The 17,280-nt window shown below is 44.8% G+C and overlaps 1 protein-coding gene and 1 pseudogene across 1 annotated transcript; both read left to right on the top strand.

Annotated features, from left to right (window-relative positions):
* The first annotated feature begins 8,162 nt into the window (after positions 1–8,162).
* Positions 8,163–9,065, top strand: LOC127203574 (vomeronasal type-1 receptor 1-like). Its single transcript, XM_051162397.1, has one exon. It carries the CDS (start codon positions 8,163–8,165, stop codon positions 9,063–9,065), a length of 903 nt encoding a protein of 300 aa, XP_051018354.1.
* A 7,478-nt stretch (positions 9,066–16,543) lies between these two features.
* Positions 16,544–16,899, top strand: LOC127203602 (10 kDa heat shock protein, mitochondrial-like; annotated as a pseudogene).
* Positions 16,900–17,280: the final 381 nt, after the last annotated feature.

Raw genomic sequence — 17,280 nt, 5'->3', positions numbered from 1 at the left:
GCAGATGAATTCTGCCCAGTACATAATTTGGATTAGCTCTGAATCCCCCACACCCAACCTTTTGTTTTAATTCAGATTATTCGTTGCATCTTCCTGGACCACCTTAGCTACCTTTCTGGTTTCCTTGAGGCATACACATTTTTGACACATATCCTCGAGAGTAGTAGTTAATTTTTTTTTTTTTTTGAGTCGTAGTTCTAGTCTATCTATCTATCTATCCATCTATCTATCAAAAATAATTTATTTTAGACAGGGTTTCACTGGGTTGTCCTGGAACTTTCTATGCAAACAGAGAGTGGCCTCGTATTTAAAGATGCCCCTGTTCTTGCTTCCTGAGTGATGAGATTAAAGGCTTGTGCCATGGCCACTGTGCCCAGTCTGGAATAGCTCTCTGTATGGCTGACGACCTTGAACATTTGATCCTTTTGCCTTTACCTCCCAGTTTTGTTTTGTTTTGTTTTGGGTGGTGAATATTAACATCCCCAAAGGGAAGAATAGGAGAAAACACTGGAGCAGCAAACGAGAGTGAGAATGGAACCTGACAAAAGAAACAGTAAATCTTGTAGCATCGTGTCCAGCACGCTGCTGTGGTTTGAGCTTCAGTGATCCTGAGCAGCCTGTACCCCTAGGGTCTTACTGTTTGCATCCCAGACGGCCTCTTCCTCACACGGTTTCCACTTAACTGTCTGTGTCTTTTCTCTGCAGACATACCTATTATGTGCTATGTTCCTACCCATCTCCAACATCTTGGGGTCTTCACCTTCAGGGCGTCAAACACTGCCCTCTTGTGGTAGGAGTTGGAATTGGAGTCTCCACTGCAAAACAACATTGTGGCTTGATCACTATTTATATGCACACAAAACACACACACACACACACACACACACACACACACACACACACACACACACACACACACGAAGGTTGGTCCATGCCTCCTCCTGTAGCAGAACTGTGTTGGAACTGTTGGGTCTGGCATGAATCTGGAGGAGTGATGGCACCCAAGCTTTAAAGTACCCTTTTGTCCGTGCTAGGAACTAAACTTGGGTCTTCTGCAAGAGGAACTAGTACTCTTAACCAATGAGCCATCTTTTCAGCCCCAGGGTCCCGTTTCTTGCATTAGAAAGCCTGCAGTTCTCTCAAGGGCTGCATGTAGGGACTCTGACCCTACTCTACATTGCCTGGACTCCCAAGCTGTCCTTTAAAATCTGGTGGTGAGCCTTCATTAAAGTCTGCATGCATTGCAAAAACCAGTATTATGTGTCTGTCTGGCACCATCTGGAGCAGGTGCCCTGACCCTCAGAGACCGTGGGGCAGCTGAGTATTCTGAATACCAGGGAAACGTTTTCCTAGGTGGTGGCTCTGTTCAACTAGGGAGTTCCCTTCTCAATGGAAAGGGTCACCTCTTCATACCTTTGAGGCAGAGATGGGTAGGTAGTGTCTGGCCATTTTCTGAGACGCTTTCAAGACATCTTTCTCTTGTTCTAGTGAATGCTCTCTCTCTCTCTTCTTTCCTCTCCTTGGTCTCCCCAAGACAGGGTCTCACTAGGCAGCCCTGGCTGTCCTGGAACTCACGTTGTAGACCAGGCTGGCTTCAAATTCATGGACACCTGCCTGACTCTGCCTCCCAAGTACTAAGATTAGTCATGCATCAGCACGCCTGGCTCGCTTGGTCCTTTCCCTCCTTCTGCACCCCCGCCCCCTTGCCCCCCGTCACCCAGTCTCTCTCTGTCTCTCTCTTTTTGAGACAGGGTTTCTCTGTGTAGCTCTGGCTGTCCGGGACTCACTTTGTAGACCGGGCTGGCCTCAAACTCACAGAGATCCTCCTGCCTCTGCCTCCCAAGTGCTGGGATTAAAGGCAACCACTACCACTGCCTGGCTGCTTGGTCTCTCTTGAATGGGTGTAATGTGTTTTACAACCACTGTGCTGTCCCCAGCTTTCAACTCACTCCTTTTCTGGTAAGACTTCTTTTTTTCAGCCAGGCAGTGGTGGCGCGCACCTTCAATCCCAGGACTCAGGAGGCAGAGGCAGGCGGATCCCTGTGGGTTTGAGGCCAGCCTGGTCTGCAAAGCTAGTCCAGGACAGCCAAGGCTACACAGAGAAATCCTGTCTCAAAAACAAAAACAAAAACAAAAACAAAAACAAAAAAAAAACAAGACACCCCTCCCCCCTTCTCTCTCTCTCTGAAACAGAATCTCAATATACATCTTTGCTTGGCCTGGAACTCTCTGTGTGAACCAACCTAGACACAAACTCACAAACCTGCCTCTGCCTCCCCATTGTTTGGATTAAAGCCATTTTCCACCATTCCCGGCCAAGACCACATTTTATTTTATTTTTGACTTTTGTAGTTTTATTCTGCCTGTGGTGGTTTTAATGAGAATGACCTTCATAGGCTCAGATATTTGGTTTCTTTTTGTTTTTTGTTTTTTTTGGTTTTTCGAGGCAGGGTTTCTCTGTGTAGCCTTGGCCATCCTAGACTCACTTTGTAGACCAGGCTGGCCTCGAACTCACAGCGATCCTAGGCTCAGATATTTGAATGCTCAACCCCAGCTAACTCTGTGAACGCGTAAGCAAGCCTTCAGGTAATTGCTTTCTTTTATGAATTAATTTGGTCATGGTGTCTCTTCATAGCAACTGAACAGCAATAAAGACATTATCCCTAATAATAGAGAGAGAGAGACACAGAGAGACAGAGACAGAGAGACAGAGACAGAGAGAGAGAGACGGGGGGGGGGGAGAGAGAGAGAGAGAGAGAGAGAGAGAGAGAGAGAGAGAGAGAGAGAGATGATGGAGAGATGGATGGAGAGAGGAGAGAGCTAGAGAGATAGAGATCGCTAGAGAGAGAGAGAGAGAGCGCGAGCTGGAATGGCATGATGGCATGGTTCATAAAATCTCAAAACCTGGGCCTGGAGAGATGCCTCAGGGCTGCTCTTCCAAAGGTCCTGAGTTCAATTCCCAGTAACCACATAGTGGCTCACAACCATCTATAACGCAATCTGATGCCCTCTTCTGGCCTGCAGGTGTAAATGCAGGCCGAACACTGTATACATAATAAATCTTTAAAACAAAAACCAAACAAACAAACTTAAAACCCACCCCCAGTGACACACCTTCTCCACAAGACCTCCTAATCCTTCTCAAACAGACCCACCAACTGCCAACTGAGCACTCAAACATATGAACTTGTGGAGACAGTTGCCATTCTAGCCACCACATTACTATGACCTCACATGGTTGAGAGAAAAAGGATCTCTCCAGTGTCTGTCTCTGTCAAGACACAAATCCCGTTTGTGGGGATCTTGCCATCAGGCCTTGGTTACCTCACAAAGGCCCTACATCAGAATCTGGTGTTGGAACTGTGGGTACTGGAGAACCCTGCTGCTGCATACATGGCAAAACTTGCCATTTGTAGACCAGGCTGGTCTCGAACTCACAGAGATCCGTCTGCCTCCGCCTCCTTGAGTGCTGGGGTTAAAGGCGTGCGCCACCATGCCTGGTTTATCTGTGTTCCCTTTTCTTCTGTTACTCATTTTTCCATAATCTTGGGGGGGCTCTAGACCACAAAGGGATGGGAGGAGGTTAGATTGTTATGGGTCTGGGGGGGGGGTCACTCAGAGATTCACCATGACCATAAATACCTTTTTATAACTTCCCCGTTTTTATTTTATGTGCATTGAACTTTTGACTACATGTATGTCTGTGTGAGGGTGTCGGGTCCCCTGGAACAGGAATTACGGACAGTTGTGAACTGCCATGTGGGTGCTGGGGGTTGAACCCCCAGTCCTTTGGAAGAGCAGCCAGTGCTCTTAGCCGCTGCGCCATCTCTTCAGCCCCCATAAATATTTTTTTTTAAGACTTATTTATTTATTATTTATACAGTATTCTGCCTGCATGGGTGCCTGCAGGCCAGAAGAGGGCAACAGATCATCTCATTACAGATGGTTGTGAGCCACTATGTGGTTACTGGGAATTGAACTCAGGACCTTCATAAGAACAGCCAGTGCTCTAAACCTCTGAGCCACCTCTTTAGCCCCGTAAACAAATTTTAATAGGAAGAGGCTTTATTAAATACTGGTGCCAGATATTTATGGTATCAGGACTGCAACCAAAAGCCCTCCCAAGATGCAGCGTCTAGTCATACCAGCCCAAGGCTTATAAAGTCAAAACCCACAAGATTACATGTATTCTGTCTACCCTAGGCAGGGTCTAATTTTGTCATATATGGCTTGCAGTTTTCCTAGTCATTAGCAAAGTTAGCAAGTTAATTACAAAAGTAGTAATAGCAGAGAACTGAGTGGGAGGCAGGCTTACATAGTTTTTTGGGGGGGAGGGAAGGGGCAGAGATTTCCAAGATGGGGATTTGTGAGATTTCAAGGCAAGCCTAGGGATTGGTCAGAATTTTGAGCTCAGGGACTGGTGAGTTTTCAGGCTCAGAGATTGGTGAGTTTAGTAGGTTTTCAAAACCAAAGTGGGCACCACACTCTTGTAAGTAACCCCTTGCCTGTACTGTGTAGAAAAGTCCAAGCTGGGTTAAGGTGGAATTGTACTTTGGTCTATCATTGGTGTCTATCTAGGGGTGTGGGGTCAAGAGGAGTTTGTTTGCATCTTCCAAGAAAACGAAAAACTACAGGATTGTTGATTGTTAAGTTTTGGGAATGGTAGCTGGGCTGTGGTGGCGCACGCCTTTAATCCCAGCAGTCAGGAGGCAGAGCCTGGTCTACAAAGCGAGTCCAGGACAGGCAAGGCTACACAGAGAAACCCTGTCTCAGGGGAAAAACGTTTGGGGAATGGGTGTGGCGAACTACCTCACAGGGTCTTCAGCTTCTCTGATTAGAAACTTCCAGATTAGATGCTTCAAATTCAGAGAAAGGCAAATGTGCAGCTGAGGAGGAGCTTCAGGGGGCAGAGTGAGGGTGGCTGGAGGGGGTCTAGGCTGCATCTCACTAGAGATGGGAGGACAGACAGTGTTTCAAAGTCCAGTGGTGTTCTGAGGAGAGGCCCTATGACACTTCCTACTTCTGCTGGCAAGCTTATAATATTTCCCCTCTGAGACAACGTATGGGTGATGGTGAACTTACTGAGACACTCCACTTTGGGGTCACTGTTATGGGTTAGGGTTAGGGTTAGGGTTAGGGCCTAACACATTACAACTCCTACTCTGGTGTAGCTCCAGGGAGCCCAGAAGTATTTTTCCCCCCAGCTGTTCATGAAGCCTCTTAATTAGTTGCGACCAACAACCAGCTACTGCTGGGTCCTTGCACCTGGCACCTGAGTGCTTTCTCTTCTGGAAATGCCCTAGACTCCCCTTGTAGACAATGTCATTGCCTCTGCAGGTGACACAGTGGCAGCCACCTGGGGGTTTTACTCTGGAGTCCAGTTCCCATATCAGTGGCCTCCGACAGGGGCTGTGCATTCTGGATCTGGCTCCGCCGCCTAAGGCCACAGCTGTCATGGTGAGCCTCCGAGGGTTCCTGCGGTTCAAGTGCACAGGTGAGGGCGCCGGTGAAGATTCATAAGCCCAGGCTTCTGAGGACTCCTCGGAGCCGGGCTTTGCCTCCTTAGCCTTAGGCTGTAGCCGGCTCTACCTGCAGCGGGTACCGCTAGGCTGCCAGAGGTGACTAGTCTGAAGGAGCATCTTGAAGACGTGAGGATGGAAAGAGGATGGAAAGCTTCAGGAATGGTTTGTCTTGGAGTAAGCTGCAGGTATCTGCTTGATCCTGGCAGGGTGTATGTGCAGGGCTGTCACTCTGAAAGCAAAGCCTTCCTTCCTCAAGTCTTAGGATCTGCCATCTTAGTGAAGAAAGGGTAGCCTCCTGCCCCAGCTTGGTCTTAACAGGGATGTTTGTGTTTTTCAGTATTCAGGATAGATAATGTGTAGTTCCTAACCTATAACAGCATATCTCTCTGTCTCTCCGTCTCTCTCTCTCCTCCCTCCTTCCTTTCTCTTGCCTCCCCTTCCTTCTTCCCTCTCAAGAACCCCAAAATAATTAAAAATTTAAAAAGTTACTGTTTACTACTCAAATGTGGTGGCACATAACTCCAAGCCCTCAAGAGGCCAGAGGCAGACATCCAGATCTCTGTGAGTTAGAAGCCACACAGCGAGTTCCAGACCAGCCAAGGTTACACAGTAAGACCCTGCCTCAAAAAAAAAAAAAAAAAAAAAAAAAACCAAAACCAAACCAAACCAAACCAAACCAAACAAAAACAAAAACAACAACAACAAAACCAAAACCAAAATTAGTTTTCACTTATTCAGTGTGTATGTTTGGGTGTGGATGTGACACGGTGTGCACATGGAGGTCAGAGGACAACTTGTGGAATTCGGTTCTTTTCACCATGGGGATTTGGGCGATCAGAGTTACTTTGTTAGGCTTGGAAGTAGGTATTGCACCAGGCTTTCTGTTGACTTCTCGAACCAACACTGTGTCAGAAAGCAGAGTCTGTGGTGAGTGTCCTTGAACGTTACTTTGGGCATCTACGTGTTTTTCAGAACTCCCGTTTCTACTTGTGAGTGGGAAGATCTCACGGCTGCCCCCGTGGAACTGAAGACACGAGTGACATGTGGCCGTTGGAAGGAAGGAACTCAGCGTTTTCTTTCACAAGGTACCACTGGAGCCTCCGATCTGTGTCATCCTCAGTGTGCAGAGGATGCTCCCTCCATCCTGAGAATGGAGCAAGATCTGGGGTTCACAGTTTGTTTGTAGAAGTGGTTTACACACCCTGCTCTGTGTGGTGGCATGAGGTCCCATGGGAAGGTTTGTAATTCCGGCAAGTCTTGCAATATTCTAGGAGAAACAAACTCCCTTTCAGGATCTCATAATACTAGGAGCTTCCTTGTTTTCACCAAAGTCTTCATTATCTGCTTCCGAAAACCTTCGAACAGAACAGAGGCTACGTCTCTGCACAGCTGTCATATGCACTTGGAGGTAAGACTGTGGGGGAACCTAGGGGTTCAGCGCTGTGGTACAGCACTAATCATGCCATGAGACTTTGTTTCATCTCAACACTACAAAATAATGAAAAACACACGGAACTAGTGTTTTATGTTATTGTAACAGACATGTAACGATATGTTATAACAACATATTGTTATAAAAATGGGCAATAGATGTAATATAATAACAAGTTATTGTCTGATTCAAATTTTTGTTATTATTATTATTATTTATTTTGAGACAGGTCAAATTTTAATTATTATTGTTATTCTTAAAGAAAGCATATTCTCCTATAGCCTAGACTAAATTGGAACTCACTGTTTAGTCCAAGCTGCCCTTGGACCCATGATAATCCTCTTGCGGTTGCTCTCTGCATGTTGGGATTACAGGTGGGTACCTCCAGGCCAAGCCGATGTTGGGATTACAGGTGGGTACCGCCAGGCCAAGCCGATGCAACTTCTGCTTAGAGATTGAAAGCAAGGCTAATGCATTTCAATAGTCATGTAGTAATTATGATGGTGGTAAAAACATCTAATATAAAATTAGAATTTTGTTTGTGGTACTGGGGATAAAAACTGAAGGCCTCATGGATGCCAGGCAAGCTCTCTACCAATGATCTGTACCTTCAGTCCTCCAGAGTTGGAGTTCAAGTGCCAGAAAACTTCTGAGAAGCTTTCTGTTTAATTAAAAAAAATAGTTATGCAGCGGGGCGTGGTGACTCACGCCTTTGATCCCAGCACTCGGGAGGCAGAGGGAGGTGGATTGCTGTGAGTTCGAGGCCAGCCTGGTCCACAAAGTGAGTCCAGGACAGCCAAGGCTACACACAGAGACCCTATCTCAAAAAAAAAAAAAAAAAAAAAGAAAAAAGAAAAAAAAAAGCTAGTTCTGTCAGTCAGTGAACTTCAGGTTCAGTGAGAGACCTTTTCTTTAAAAATAAAAATTAAAAAAAAAAAAAAAGGAGGAACACAATAGAAGAAGTCACCTAATGCTGACCTCTGGCCTCCCCAGTCTTGTTGGGCACCCATGCATTTATGTCATACACACATACACACACACACACACGCGCGCGCGCGTGACACCCTCACGTCCCTCTATACACATTAAAAACAAGTTAACAAAAACGCCTGGATTCACTGGGCAGCTTTCACCTGAGCAGAGTAATATGAATGCTTTTCTCTTCCAGGACACAAGCTGGGTCTCCTTTATCGCCAGGCTCCGTAAACATGGTGCAAGTGACTGTTGATAATATGGCCCTGAAGGCTGTGTTCCTGTTGCACATGGGCACTGGCCTCCTGGCAAACACTTATTTACTCTTCATGCATAGCTTCCTCCTTCTCCCGGGGCACAGGCCGAAGCCCGCAGACATCATTCTCTCCAACTTGGCTATGGCCAATTCCTTCATTCTTCTTTCCAAGGGGGCACAGCAAGTGATGGAAGACTTGGGGCTGGTGCATGCCCTGGAAGGCTCTGGGTGCCAAATCTTCTTTTATTTCCATAGTGTGTCTCGAGAACTTTCCCTCTGCACCACCAGCTTGCTGAGCTTTTTTCAGGCAGTCACAGTGAGCCCCAAGCATGGGGTGTGGACAGGGCTCAGACGCTGGGTCTCTAGGCATGTTGGCTGCTCCTGCTTCCTCTGCTGGGCTCTCAATCTGGCCATCAGTACGATCTCTCCCATGGAGATAAAAGTCTTCTGGGATAACAGCAGTGATTCCTCAGTGGGGAATGGCATTGCTTGCCAGTATGTGGTCGCTGTGTCTGGATGGTGTGCAATCCCGTTATCCGTTCTGGGTGCCCTGCTGATGGCCCTCATGGTTGTAGCCAGCATGCACATGGTATGTCTCCTACACAGACACCACCAGATGATCCAACATGTTCGAAGTTACAGCCTCAGCCTCACCCACAGGACCTCCCCTGAGATACGGGCCACCCACAGCATCCTGCTCTTGGTGGCAGGATTCATCCCCTTTTACTTTCTCAATTCAATCTATATATTTTACAGCCCCAAATCATTTAGCTCCTACTTGTGGCTGCAGTACTACCTCAAGTTTTTGGCCATGTGTTTTCCCTCCCTGAGTCCCTTGGTGCTGATTTTTCAGAACCCCAGAACTTTGAGCTCCTGCTTTTAGATTCTGGAGTGTCCAGCCTGATTTCTGATCTATGGATGGACATCTGACACCTCTCACAAGTCCTTCATCCATAGTCTGTCATAAGAACTTACAATTTCATCTTTCTGAATGCATAGGACCATGAAGGCCTGTCAAGGAGAGACACACTTGAACCAACATATGAGGGAAAACTGTGATGCGCAGTTTAAACTGTGATGCTTGGAGGAACGATAATGTCTTTTAAATTTTTGTTGCATTTTCATGTTTTAAAAAGTTCCTATTGTTTGGCTGAAGAGATGGTTCCAGAGGTCCTGAGTTCAATTCCCAACAACCACATGGTGGCTCATAACCGTCTATAATGAGATCTGATGCCCTCTTCTGGTATGCAGGCACACATGTAGGCAGAACACTGTCTACATAAGAAATACATCTAAAAAAACATTATTTAAAAAGTTTCTATTACCAAGAAGAGACTTGATACCCTATGAGCATATACAGGGGGAGGTAATCCCCCTCAGGAACAGTCATAGGGGAGGGGAATAATGGGAAAATGGGAGGGAGGGAAGAATGGGAGGATACAAGGGATGGGATAAACATTGAGATGTAACAAGATTAAATTAATAAAAAAAATTAAAAAAAATATTTAGAACCATCAAAAAAAAAAAAAAAAAGTTCCTATTGCTTGAAGCCCAGCAGTGGTGACACATGCCTTTAATCCCAGTGCTTGGGAGCCAGAGTTTGAGGACAGTTTGGTCTATAACATACCAAGTTCCAGGATGTCTAGGACTACAAAATAGATTTTGTTTCAAATAAATAAAAATAAATAAATAAATATTTCAGTAATTTTTCACTCCCAATTTTCCTTCTTCTTTCTCCCCTTGATCCTTTTTTTAAACAAAATTTCCCCATCATTCATGTTTTCTTGTGTGTGGACCACTGAGTTTAATAAGACTTCAGAGGAAGGATAGCAGGCTACCAAGAAGAGACTTGATACCCTATGAGCATATGCAGGGGGAGGAGGTCCCCCTCAGTCACAGTCATAGGAGAGGGGAGTAGGGGGAAAGTGGGAGGGAGAAAGGGAGGAATGGGAGGATACAAGGGATGGGATAACAATTGAGATGTAATATGAATAAATTAATAAAATATATTAAAAATATAAAAAGATTGTGTGTGTTTGTTGTGTCTATACATGCCTGTGTGTGGTACTGGTGGAGGCCCAGAAGCATGGGAGCCTTGGAACTGGAGTTACAGATAGTGGTGAGCTGTCTAACATTGTGGGTCCTGGTAACCCAACCCAGGCCCTCAGCAGGAGCAGCAGCAGCAAGCACTGTTAATTGCCGAGTTATCCTTCTAGACAAGACTTGCCAGCCAGAGCATGAGTGGGAGGATATTTTCTGAATCAAGAACAACTTACTAGGGCTGGAGAGATGGTTCAGAAGTTAAGAGCACTGGCTGCTCTTCCAGAGGTCCTGAGTTCAATTCCCAGCAACCATGTGGCGGCCCACGATGATCTATAATGAGATCTGGTGCCCTCTTCTGGCAGTCAGGTGTACATGCATGCAGAATATTGTATACATAATAAATAAATCTTCAAGAGACCAACTTACTAATGCAATCACACTGAACAAAATGGCACGTTTCCCCATTAACTGTTAAATGCCAACTGTTAATTGAGATAGGTCTTATGTAGCTCACCCTGTCCTTTTACTCACTATGTAACTGAGAATAACTTAAAGACTCTCCATTAGGCTATGTCTATATAATGTTTCTCTCTTTGTCAATAGTGCCACATGAGGAACAATACTTCAACTCTTGGACCAGTGAGGGTACATTTAACATTTGTTTGTTTGCTTTTTTAAAAAAAAGATTTATTTATTTATTTATTATATGTACAGTGCTCTGCCTGCATGTACACCTGCCGGCCAGAAAAGGGCATCAGATCACATTATAGATGGTTGTGAGCCACCCTGTGGTTTCTGGGAATTGAACTCAGGACCTCTGGAAGAGCAGTCAGTGGTCTCAATGGCTGAGTTATCTCTCCAGCTCCCTAATGAGGTTAATAAACTTGTGAAAGCTCTTTGTTTTGTTTTTATGAGACAGAGTTTCTCTGTATAGTCTTGACTGTCCTGGACTTGCTTTGTAGACCAGGCTGGCTTCGAACTCACAGAGATCCACCTGCCTCTGCCTCCCAAGTGCTGGAATTAAAGGTGTGCGCCACCATCACCTGGTTTACATTTATCATTTAAACAATAGCAGACTTAAAAAATATTTATGTTGTAAGCTAAGCAATCCCTCACCAGGTATGTTTGAAGGTCTATTTCTTAGGTGATTCCAGACGCTGTTAAGTTGACTATTTAAAAGTTTATTTATTTACTACTATTATATAGTGCTCTGCCTGCATTACACCTACAGGTCAGAAGAGGGCATCAGATCACATTACAGATGGTTATGAACCACCATGTGGTTGCTGGGAATTGAACTCAGGACCTTTAGGAAAAGCAGGCAGCGCTCTTAACCTCTGAGCCATTTCTCCAGCCCCTGTCAAGCTATCAGTGAGCGCTTTCTACCTACTATAGGAGGCCAGCTCAGAGGGGCAGCATAGATCCTACATCCAGAATCACGCTTTGTCAGGCTTCAACCATCAGCCTGAAGAGCACTATTGTTTAGGCTCTTCTCATTTGGAAGCAAAGATGGTCACAGTCTTTTTTTCTGATGTGGCTTGCTAGTTAATAAATATTCATGTCCTAGCCACCTTCAAAGCTACAATCCAGAATAAGGACTGTAATCTAGATGTAATTACAATAATGAGTTCCTTTAATACATTCTCTTGAGTCCAAAAAAAATATTTATTCCCTCAGTAGAAGAATGGATAAAGAAACCGTGGTACATATACACTATGGAAAACTACTCAGCTATTAAAAACAAGGAATTCCCGAAATTTGTGGACAAATGGATTGAGCTAGAAATGATCATAATGAGTGAGTTAACCCAGAAGCAGAAAGAATCAAATGGTATATACTCACTTATATCTGCATACTGGCCCAAGGGGCATGTCCCACGAAAGCCTTCACTTACCAGGAAACTGGGACAGAGGGGAAGGCATCCTATTGGGACTGTAGATGAGAGAAGCATGGGAGAATGGCAAAGTAGAAGGATCCAGAGGGTCCTAGAAACCTACAAGAAGAACATTATGATAGGCAGATTTGGGCCCAGGGGTCCCGCTCAAACTAAGGCACCAGCCAAGGACAATACAGGCGGTAAACTTTAAACCCCTACCCAGATCTAGCCAATGGTCAGAACATTCTCCACAGTTGGGTGGAGAGTAGGGTATGACTTTCACACGAACTCTGGTGCCTCACATTTGACCATGTCCCCTGGAGGGGGAGACCTGGTGGCACTCAGAGGAAGGACAGCAGGTTACCAAGAAGAGACTTGATACCCTATGAGCATATACAGGGGGAGGTAATCCCCCTCAGGAACAGTCATAGGGGAGGGGAATAAGGGGAAAATGGGAGGGAGGGAAGAATGGGAGGATACAAGGGATTCGATAACCATTGAGATGTAACAAGAATAAATTAATAAAAAATTAATTGTCTCTATTATCCAATTTCAAGGTGGTATGGTTTTAGAATGTCTTAGCTACCCTGCTTCAGTGTTCTTTCATATCACAGGATGACAGTAATTCCTTATAGTCATATATTAAAAACTCTGCAAAGGGAGCTGGGTGTGGGGCGCACCTCTGTAATCCCAGCAGTCGGATGGAGAGGCAGATGGATCTCTGGGAGTTTGAGGCCAGCATGGTTTACAAAGTCCAGGACAGCCGGGGCTCTGTTACACAGAGAAACCCTGTCTCAAATCAAAACAAACAAACAAACAAACAAACAAAAACCCCAAACCAAACCAAACGAAGAACAAAACCAAAAAAGCAAACAAACACAGGGTTGGAAAGATGGCTCATTGGTTAAGAGCACTGACTACTGTTCCAGAGGACCCAGGTTCAAATCCCAGCACCCACATGACAGCTCACAGCTATCTGTAACTCCAGATCTGACACCCTCACATACATGCAGGGCAAAAACCAAAACCAAACCAACCAACTAAACAAACAAAAGAACTCCCCCTCAAAACAACACTGTGCCCGGGGCCATCAAAGAGGGCTCAGTGGGTAAAATGCTCAAGTTAACAGAGTGGACATTCTGCCACTATGTGTGAGTCCACTGGAGACGCAATGTAAGTTAATTGAAGAACTATCTCTCCAGCCCCTAGATGAAACAAAATGAGTTTTAGATTATTTTATGTATATGAGTGTTTTTCTTTCATGTGTGTGTGTGTGTGTGCGTGTGTGTGTGTGTGTGTGTGTGTGTGTGTGTGTGTGTTATGTTTACCCTGGAACTGTAATTATGGATGAGTGTGAACTGGGTGGGTCCTGAGAATTAAACCCAGGTCCTTTGGGAGAGCAACAAGTGCTCATAACCGCTGAGCCATCTCCCTAGCCCCTACATGAGGTAAGTTCAGAGACGATAGCGAGGAAAGGGTGGGTAAGGAAAGGAATAGAGAATAATGGGGGTCTGGATAAAATCAACTACGTAATACGAAAATATGAAATATCACAAGACAGTAATCTACATAATGTTTATACACTCACAAAAGTAACATGGCTTTAAAAGATACCAAGTCTGGGACTGGAGAGATGGCTCAGAGATTAAGAACACTGGCTGCTTTTCCAGAGGTCATGAGTTCAATTCCCAGCAAGCACAGGGTGGCTCACAACCGTCTATCTGGTGCCCCCTTCTGGCCTGCAGTTGTACATGCAGGCAGAACACTATATACATAATAAAGAAATACAAATTAAAAAAAGACACCAAGTCTGAGTTATTTGTTTTACATGTGTGTTGGTGCTTGCGGTTAGAGTGTTGGGCTCTCTCCTTCTATCATACGAAGCCTGGGGATTGAATTCAGTATGTCATGCTCAGTAAGTGCAAGTTGCCTTTACATGCTGAGCCAAGTCACCAGCTTCCAAAGTCCATGGATTTATAGTTGATCTACATAGGAATTACACCTGCGTGAACTATTTGAAAGGTCTGAGCCCCGAGAAAAAGAGGAAACACGTTACTAGTTGAGGTACACATTTTAGGATCTCTGAGTTATCGGCAAAATTTTGATGAAGAACTCGGATTGTGCATACCTGAATACCTTATTTATTTTTAGGGTTGCAATATATGCTGAGTAAGACTGTTTAACAACACAAATATTAGAGCAATATTTTTTTATTTTTTCTATTTTTTTCTATTTTTGGTTTTTTGAGACAAGGTTTCTCCTGGACTCACTTTGTAAACCAGGCTAGCTTTGAACTCACAGCCATCTGCCTGCCTCTGTCTCCGGAGTGCTGGGCTCACAGGCAGGCCTATGCCACCATGCCTGGCTTTTTAAAGAAGATTTATTTTTTACGTATACAATGTTCTGCCTGCATGTACACCTGCCCTCTAGAAGAGGGCACTGAATCTCATTATAGATGGTTGTGAGCCACCATGTGGTTGCTGGGAATTGAACTCAGGACCTCTGGAAGAGCAGTCAGTGCTCTTAACCACTGAGCCACCTCTCCAATTCCATACCTGCCTCTTATTTATTTATTTTTATTATTGCATAAGTGTGTGTTCGTGTGTCTTGATGCCACATGTATGTCGGTACCTGCAGAAGCAGAAGAGTGCACTGGGTCCCCCAAGCTGGACTTACAGGTGACTGCGAGGTTCCTGATGTGAGTGCCAGAACAGAATTCAGATCCTCTGGAAGAACAGCCTGCTGGCTTAAACACTGAGCCATGTCTTCAGCCCCATCTTTCTTATTTTTCTTGGGAATGTTTTTCTTTACGTTAAGAAACACTTTTACTGTTTTCTATCTCTATTAATGCTTCAACATGTGTTTTGGCCACTAGTCAATTTCATCACGAGAGAATTATGTAGTTGTAGTTTTATGAAATTCTAAAACATTTCGTGGAAAGTTAGGTCTTCAACTTATCATCTACTAGATTTCTTCCCTGACTTCAAGGATGAGAACTGGAAACACCGTCTGCAGATAGTAGACTCTTGCCCGCCCCCTTTTCACTGTGAAATCACTGCTGATCGTGTAAGTATAGAGCACAGCCACTGTGTTCCATTCCTGAATAGAATGAGGGAACTCTGGGACCGATCTCTGATACGTACCTCAGTCATGGAGGTGTTGCAGAAACACTCTACCACAGTAGAGAGATGGCTAAGCAGCCATGAGTACCTACTGTGTAGCCAGGAGGGCCTGACTTCAAATCTTCAGCACCTCATGAAAAATTTTCATGTGGCCGTGTGCACCTGTAACCCCGGTGTTGGGAGAGGGACATAGGGGGAAAAGACAGGACAATTTCTGGGCTTGGTGGTCTCCAGGCTAGTTCGAGCTCCAGTGAGAGAGTCTGTATCAAAGAAATAAAGTGGACAGAGACAGAGCAGGGTACCTGGCATCCTCCTCTGTATCTGCGTACACATATGTGCACATATTCCACACACAGACACACAAACATATACCGTATACTTCATACACATGCACACCCCACAGCACAATACTATACACATACTGCCCACACACACACACACACACACACACAGACATATATATTACACACGCATAGACATATACCAACATTTATCACACACAGACAGAGGCAGAGACATAGACACACACACACACACACACACACACACACACACACACACACACACACCACACTGCTTTCTGACTGTAGCATGCAAACTCCTGCTCCTACGACTTTCTCACTAGGATGGGAAGGCATACTGTCAGACTGTGAGCAGAAACGAACCCTTCCTTAGGCAGCTTTTGCTATAGCTGTGGAAAAAAAAAGTAGCCAATATTTTATCTCAGTCACCATGGTGGTTAGTGTTGATCCAAAACACATTTTGCTACAATATATTCCGACTATATCTGAATGCTTATTTGTACTGAATTAAACAAATTTCTCCTTATTTGCATGTTCATATTTAACTTTTTCTCTCTTGGAAGCCAGACTTCTTTTGTACAGAGTGTGTGTGTGCAGGCGCGTATCCATGTGCATGCGTGTATACAACGAGTGTTTACATATTCGAAAGCCCAAAGTTGACTTCGGGTGTGAGTGTTCTCCAGTTGATAGTTACTGAGGCAGGGTCTCTCACTGAACCTGGCTGCGCGTGGTGCTGCACACCTTTAATCCCAGCTCTCGAGAGGCAGAGGCAGGTGGATCGCTGTGAGTTCAAGGACAGCCTGGTCTACAAAGTGAGTCTGGGACAGGCAAGTGATTCTTCTGAGCTGGCAACTGAGAGATGTAGAAGTCAAGTCACACAGGACAAGGGAAATGGTTGCCGAGTCACTTGAGGACCTTGTGGAGAGCAAAACTTATAGACCACTCTCTAGGTGCTTTTTAATTTTTAAAATATACTTTTTAAAAATTACCATGAGTGAGGACTCTCCTTGCAGCGGTGGCAAGTCATGGCTGGGCAAGCGTTTAGAAAGTTTCTTCTGCTCTTCGACCGAGTGTTGGTTGAAGGGAGTGCCGACGAAACTGTAACCAAAGGTGGCATTATGCTTCCAGAAAAGTCTCAAGGAAAAGTATTGCAAGGAACAGTAGTGGCTATGGGATTAGGTGTGAAAGGAAAGGGTAGAGAGATTCAATCAGTCAGTGTGAAAGTTGGAGACAAAGTTCTTCTTCCAGAATAATGGAGGCACCAAAGTAGTTCTAGATGACAAGGATTATTTCTTATTTAGAGACGGTGACATTCTTGGAAAGCACATGGACTGAAATCGCTGTTGAAATGTGTCACATGACACTACCCGTTCCGCTGATGCTGTCAACTATTTCATCATGTAAATGATTTCACTTCCTCCCTTTTATAATAAACCAATGTTGCTTAAACTGAAAAAAAAATTACCATGAGTGTTTTGCCTGCATGTATGTCTGTGTACAACAGGTGCCTGGTACCCATGGAGGTCAGAAGGGGGAACTGGAGCTACAGATGATTGTGAGCCATTTGGGTACTGGGAATCCAATGTGAGTTCTCCTCACCACCGAGCCATCTCTTTAGCTGCCTCCTCACCATGTATTTTAAAAATTAGTTCTATTCAATTTTCACAGTTTTTCAGTGTGGGAAGTTTTTTTTTTTTTTTTTTCCGAGACAGAGTTTCTCTGTGTAGCCTTGGCCATCCTGGACTCACTTTGTAG

The sequence above is a fragment of the Acomys russatus genome, chromosome 19 (assembly GCF_903995435.1).
Source record: "Acomys russatus chromosome 19, mAcoRus1.1, whole genome shotgun sequence".
Classification (NCBI taxonomy): domain Eukaryota; kingdom Metazoa; phylum Chordata; class Mammalia; order Rodentia; family Muridae; genus Acomys; species Acomys russatus.
Note: the sequence above shows the minus strand (reverse complement) of the source record. Positions and strands in the feature narration are given on the sequence as shown.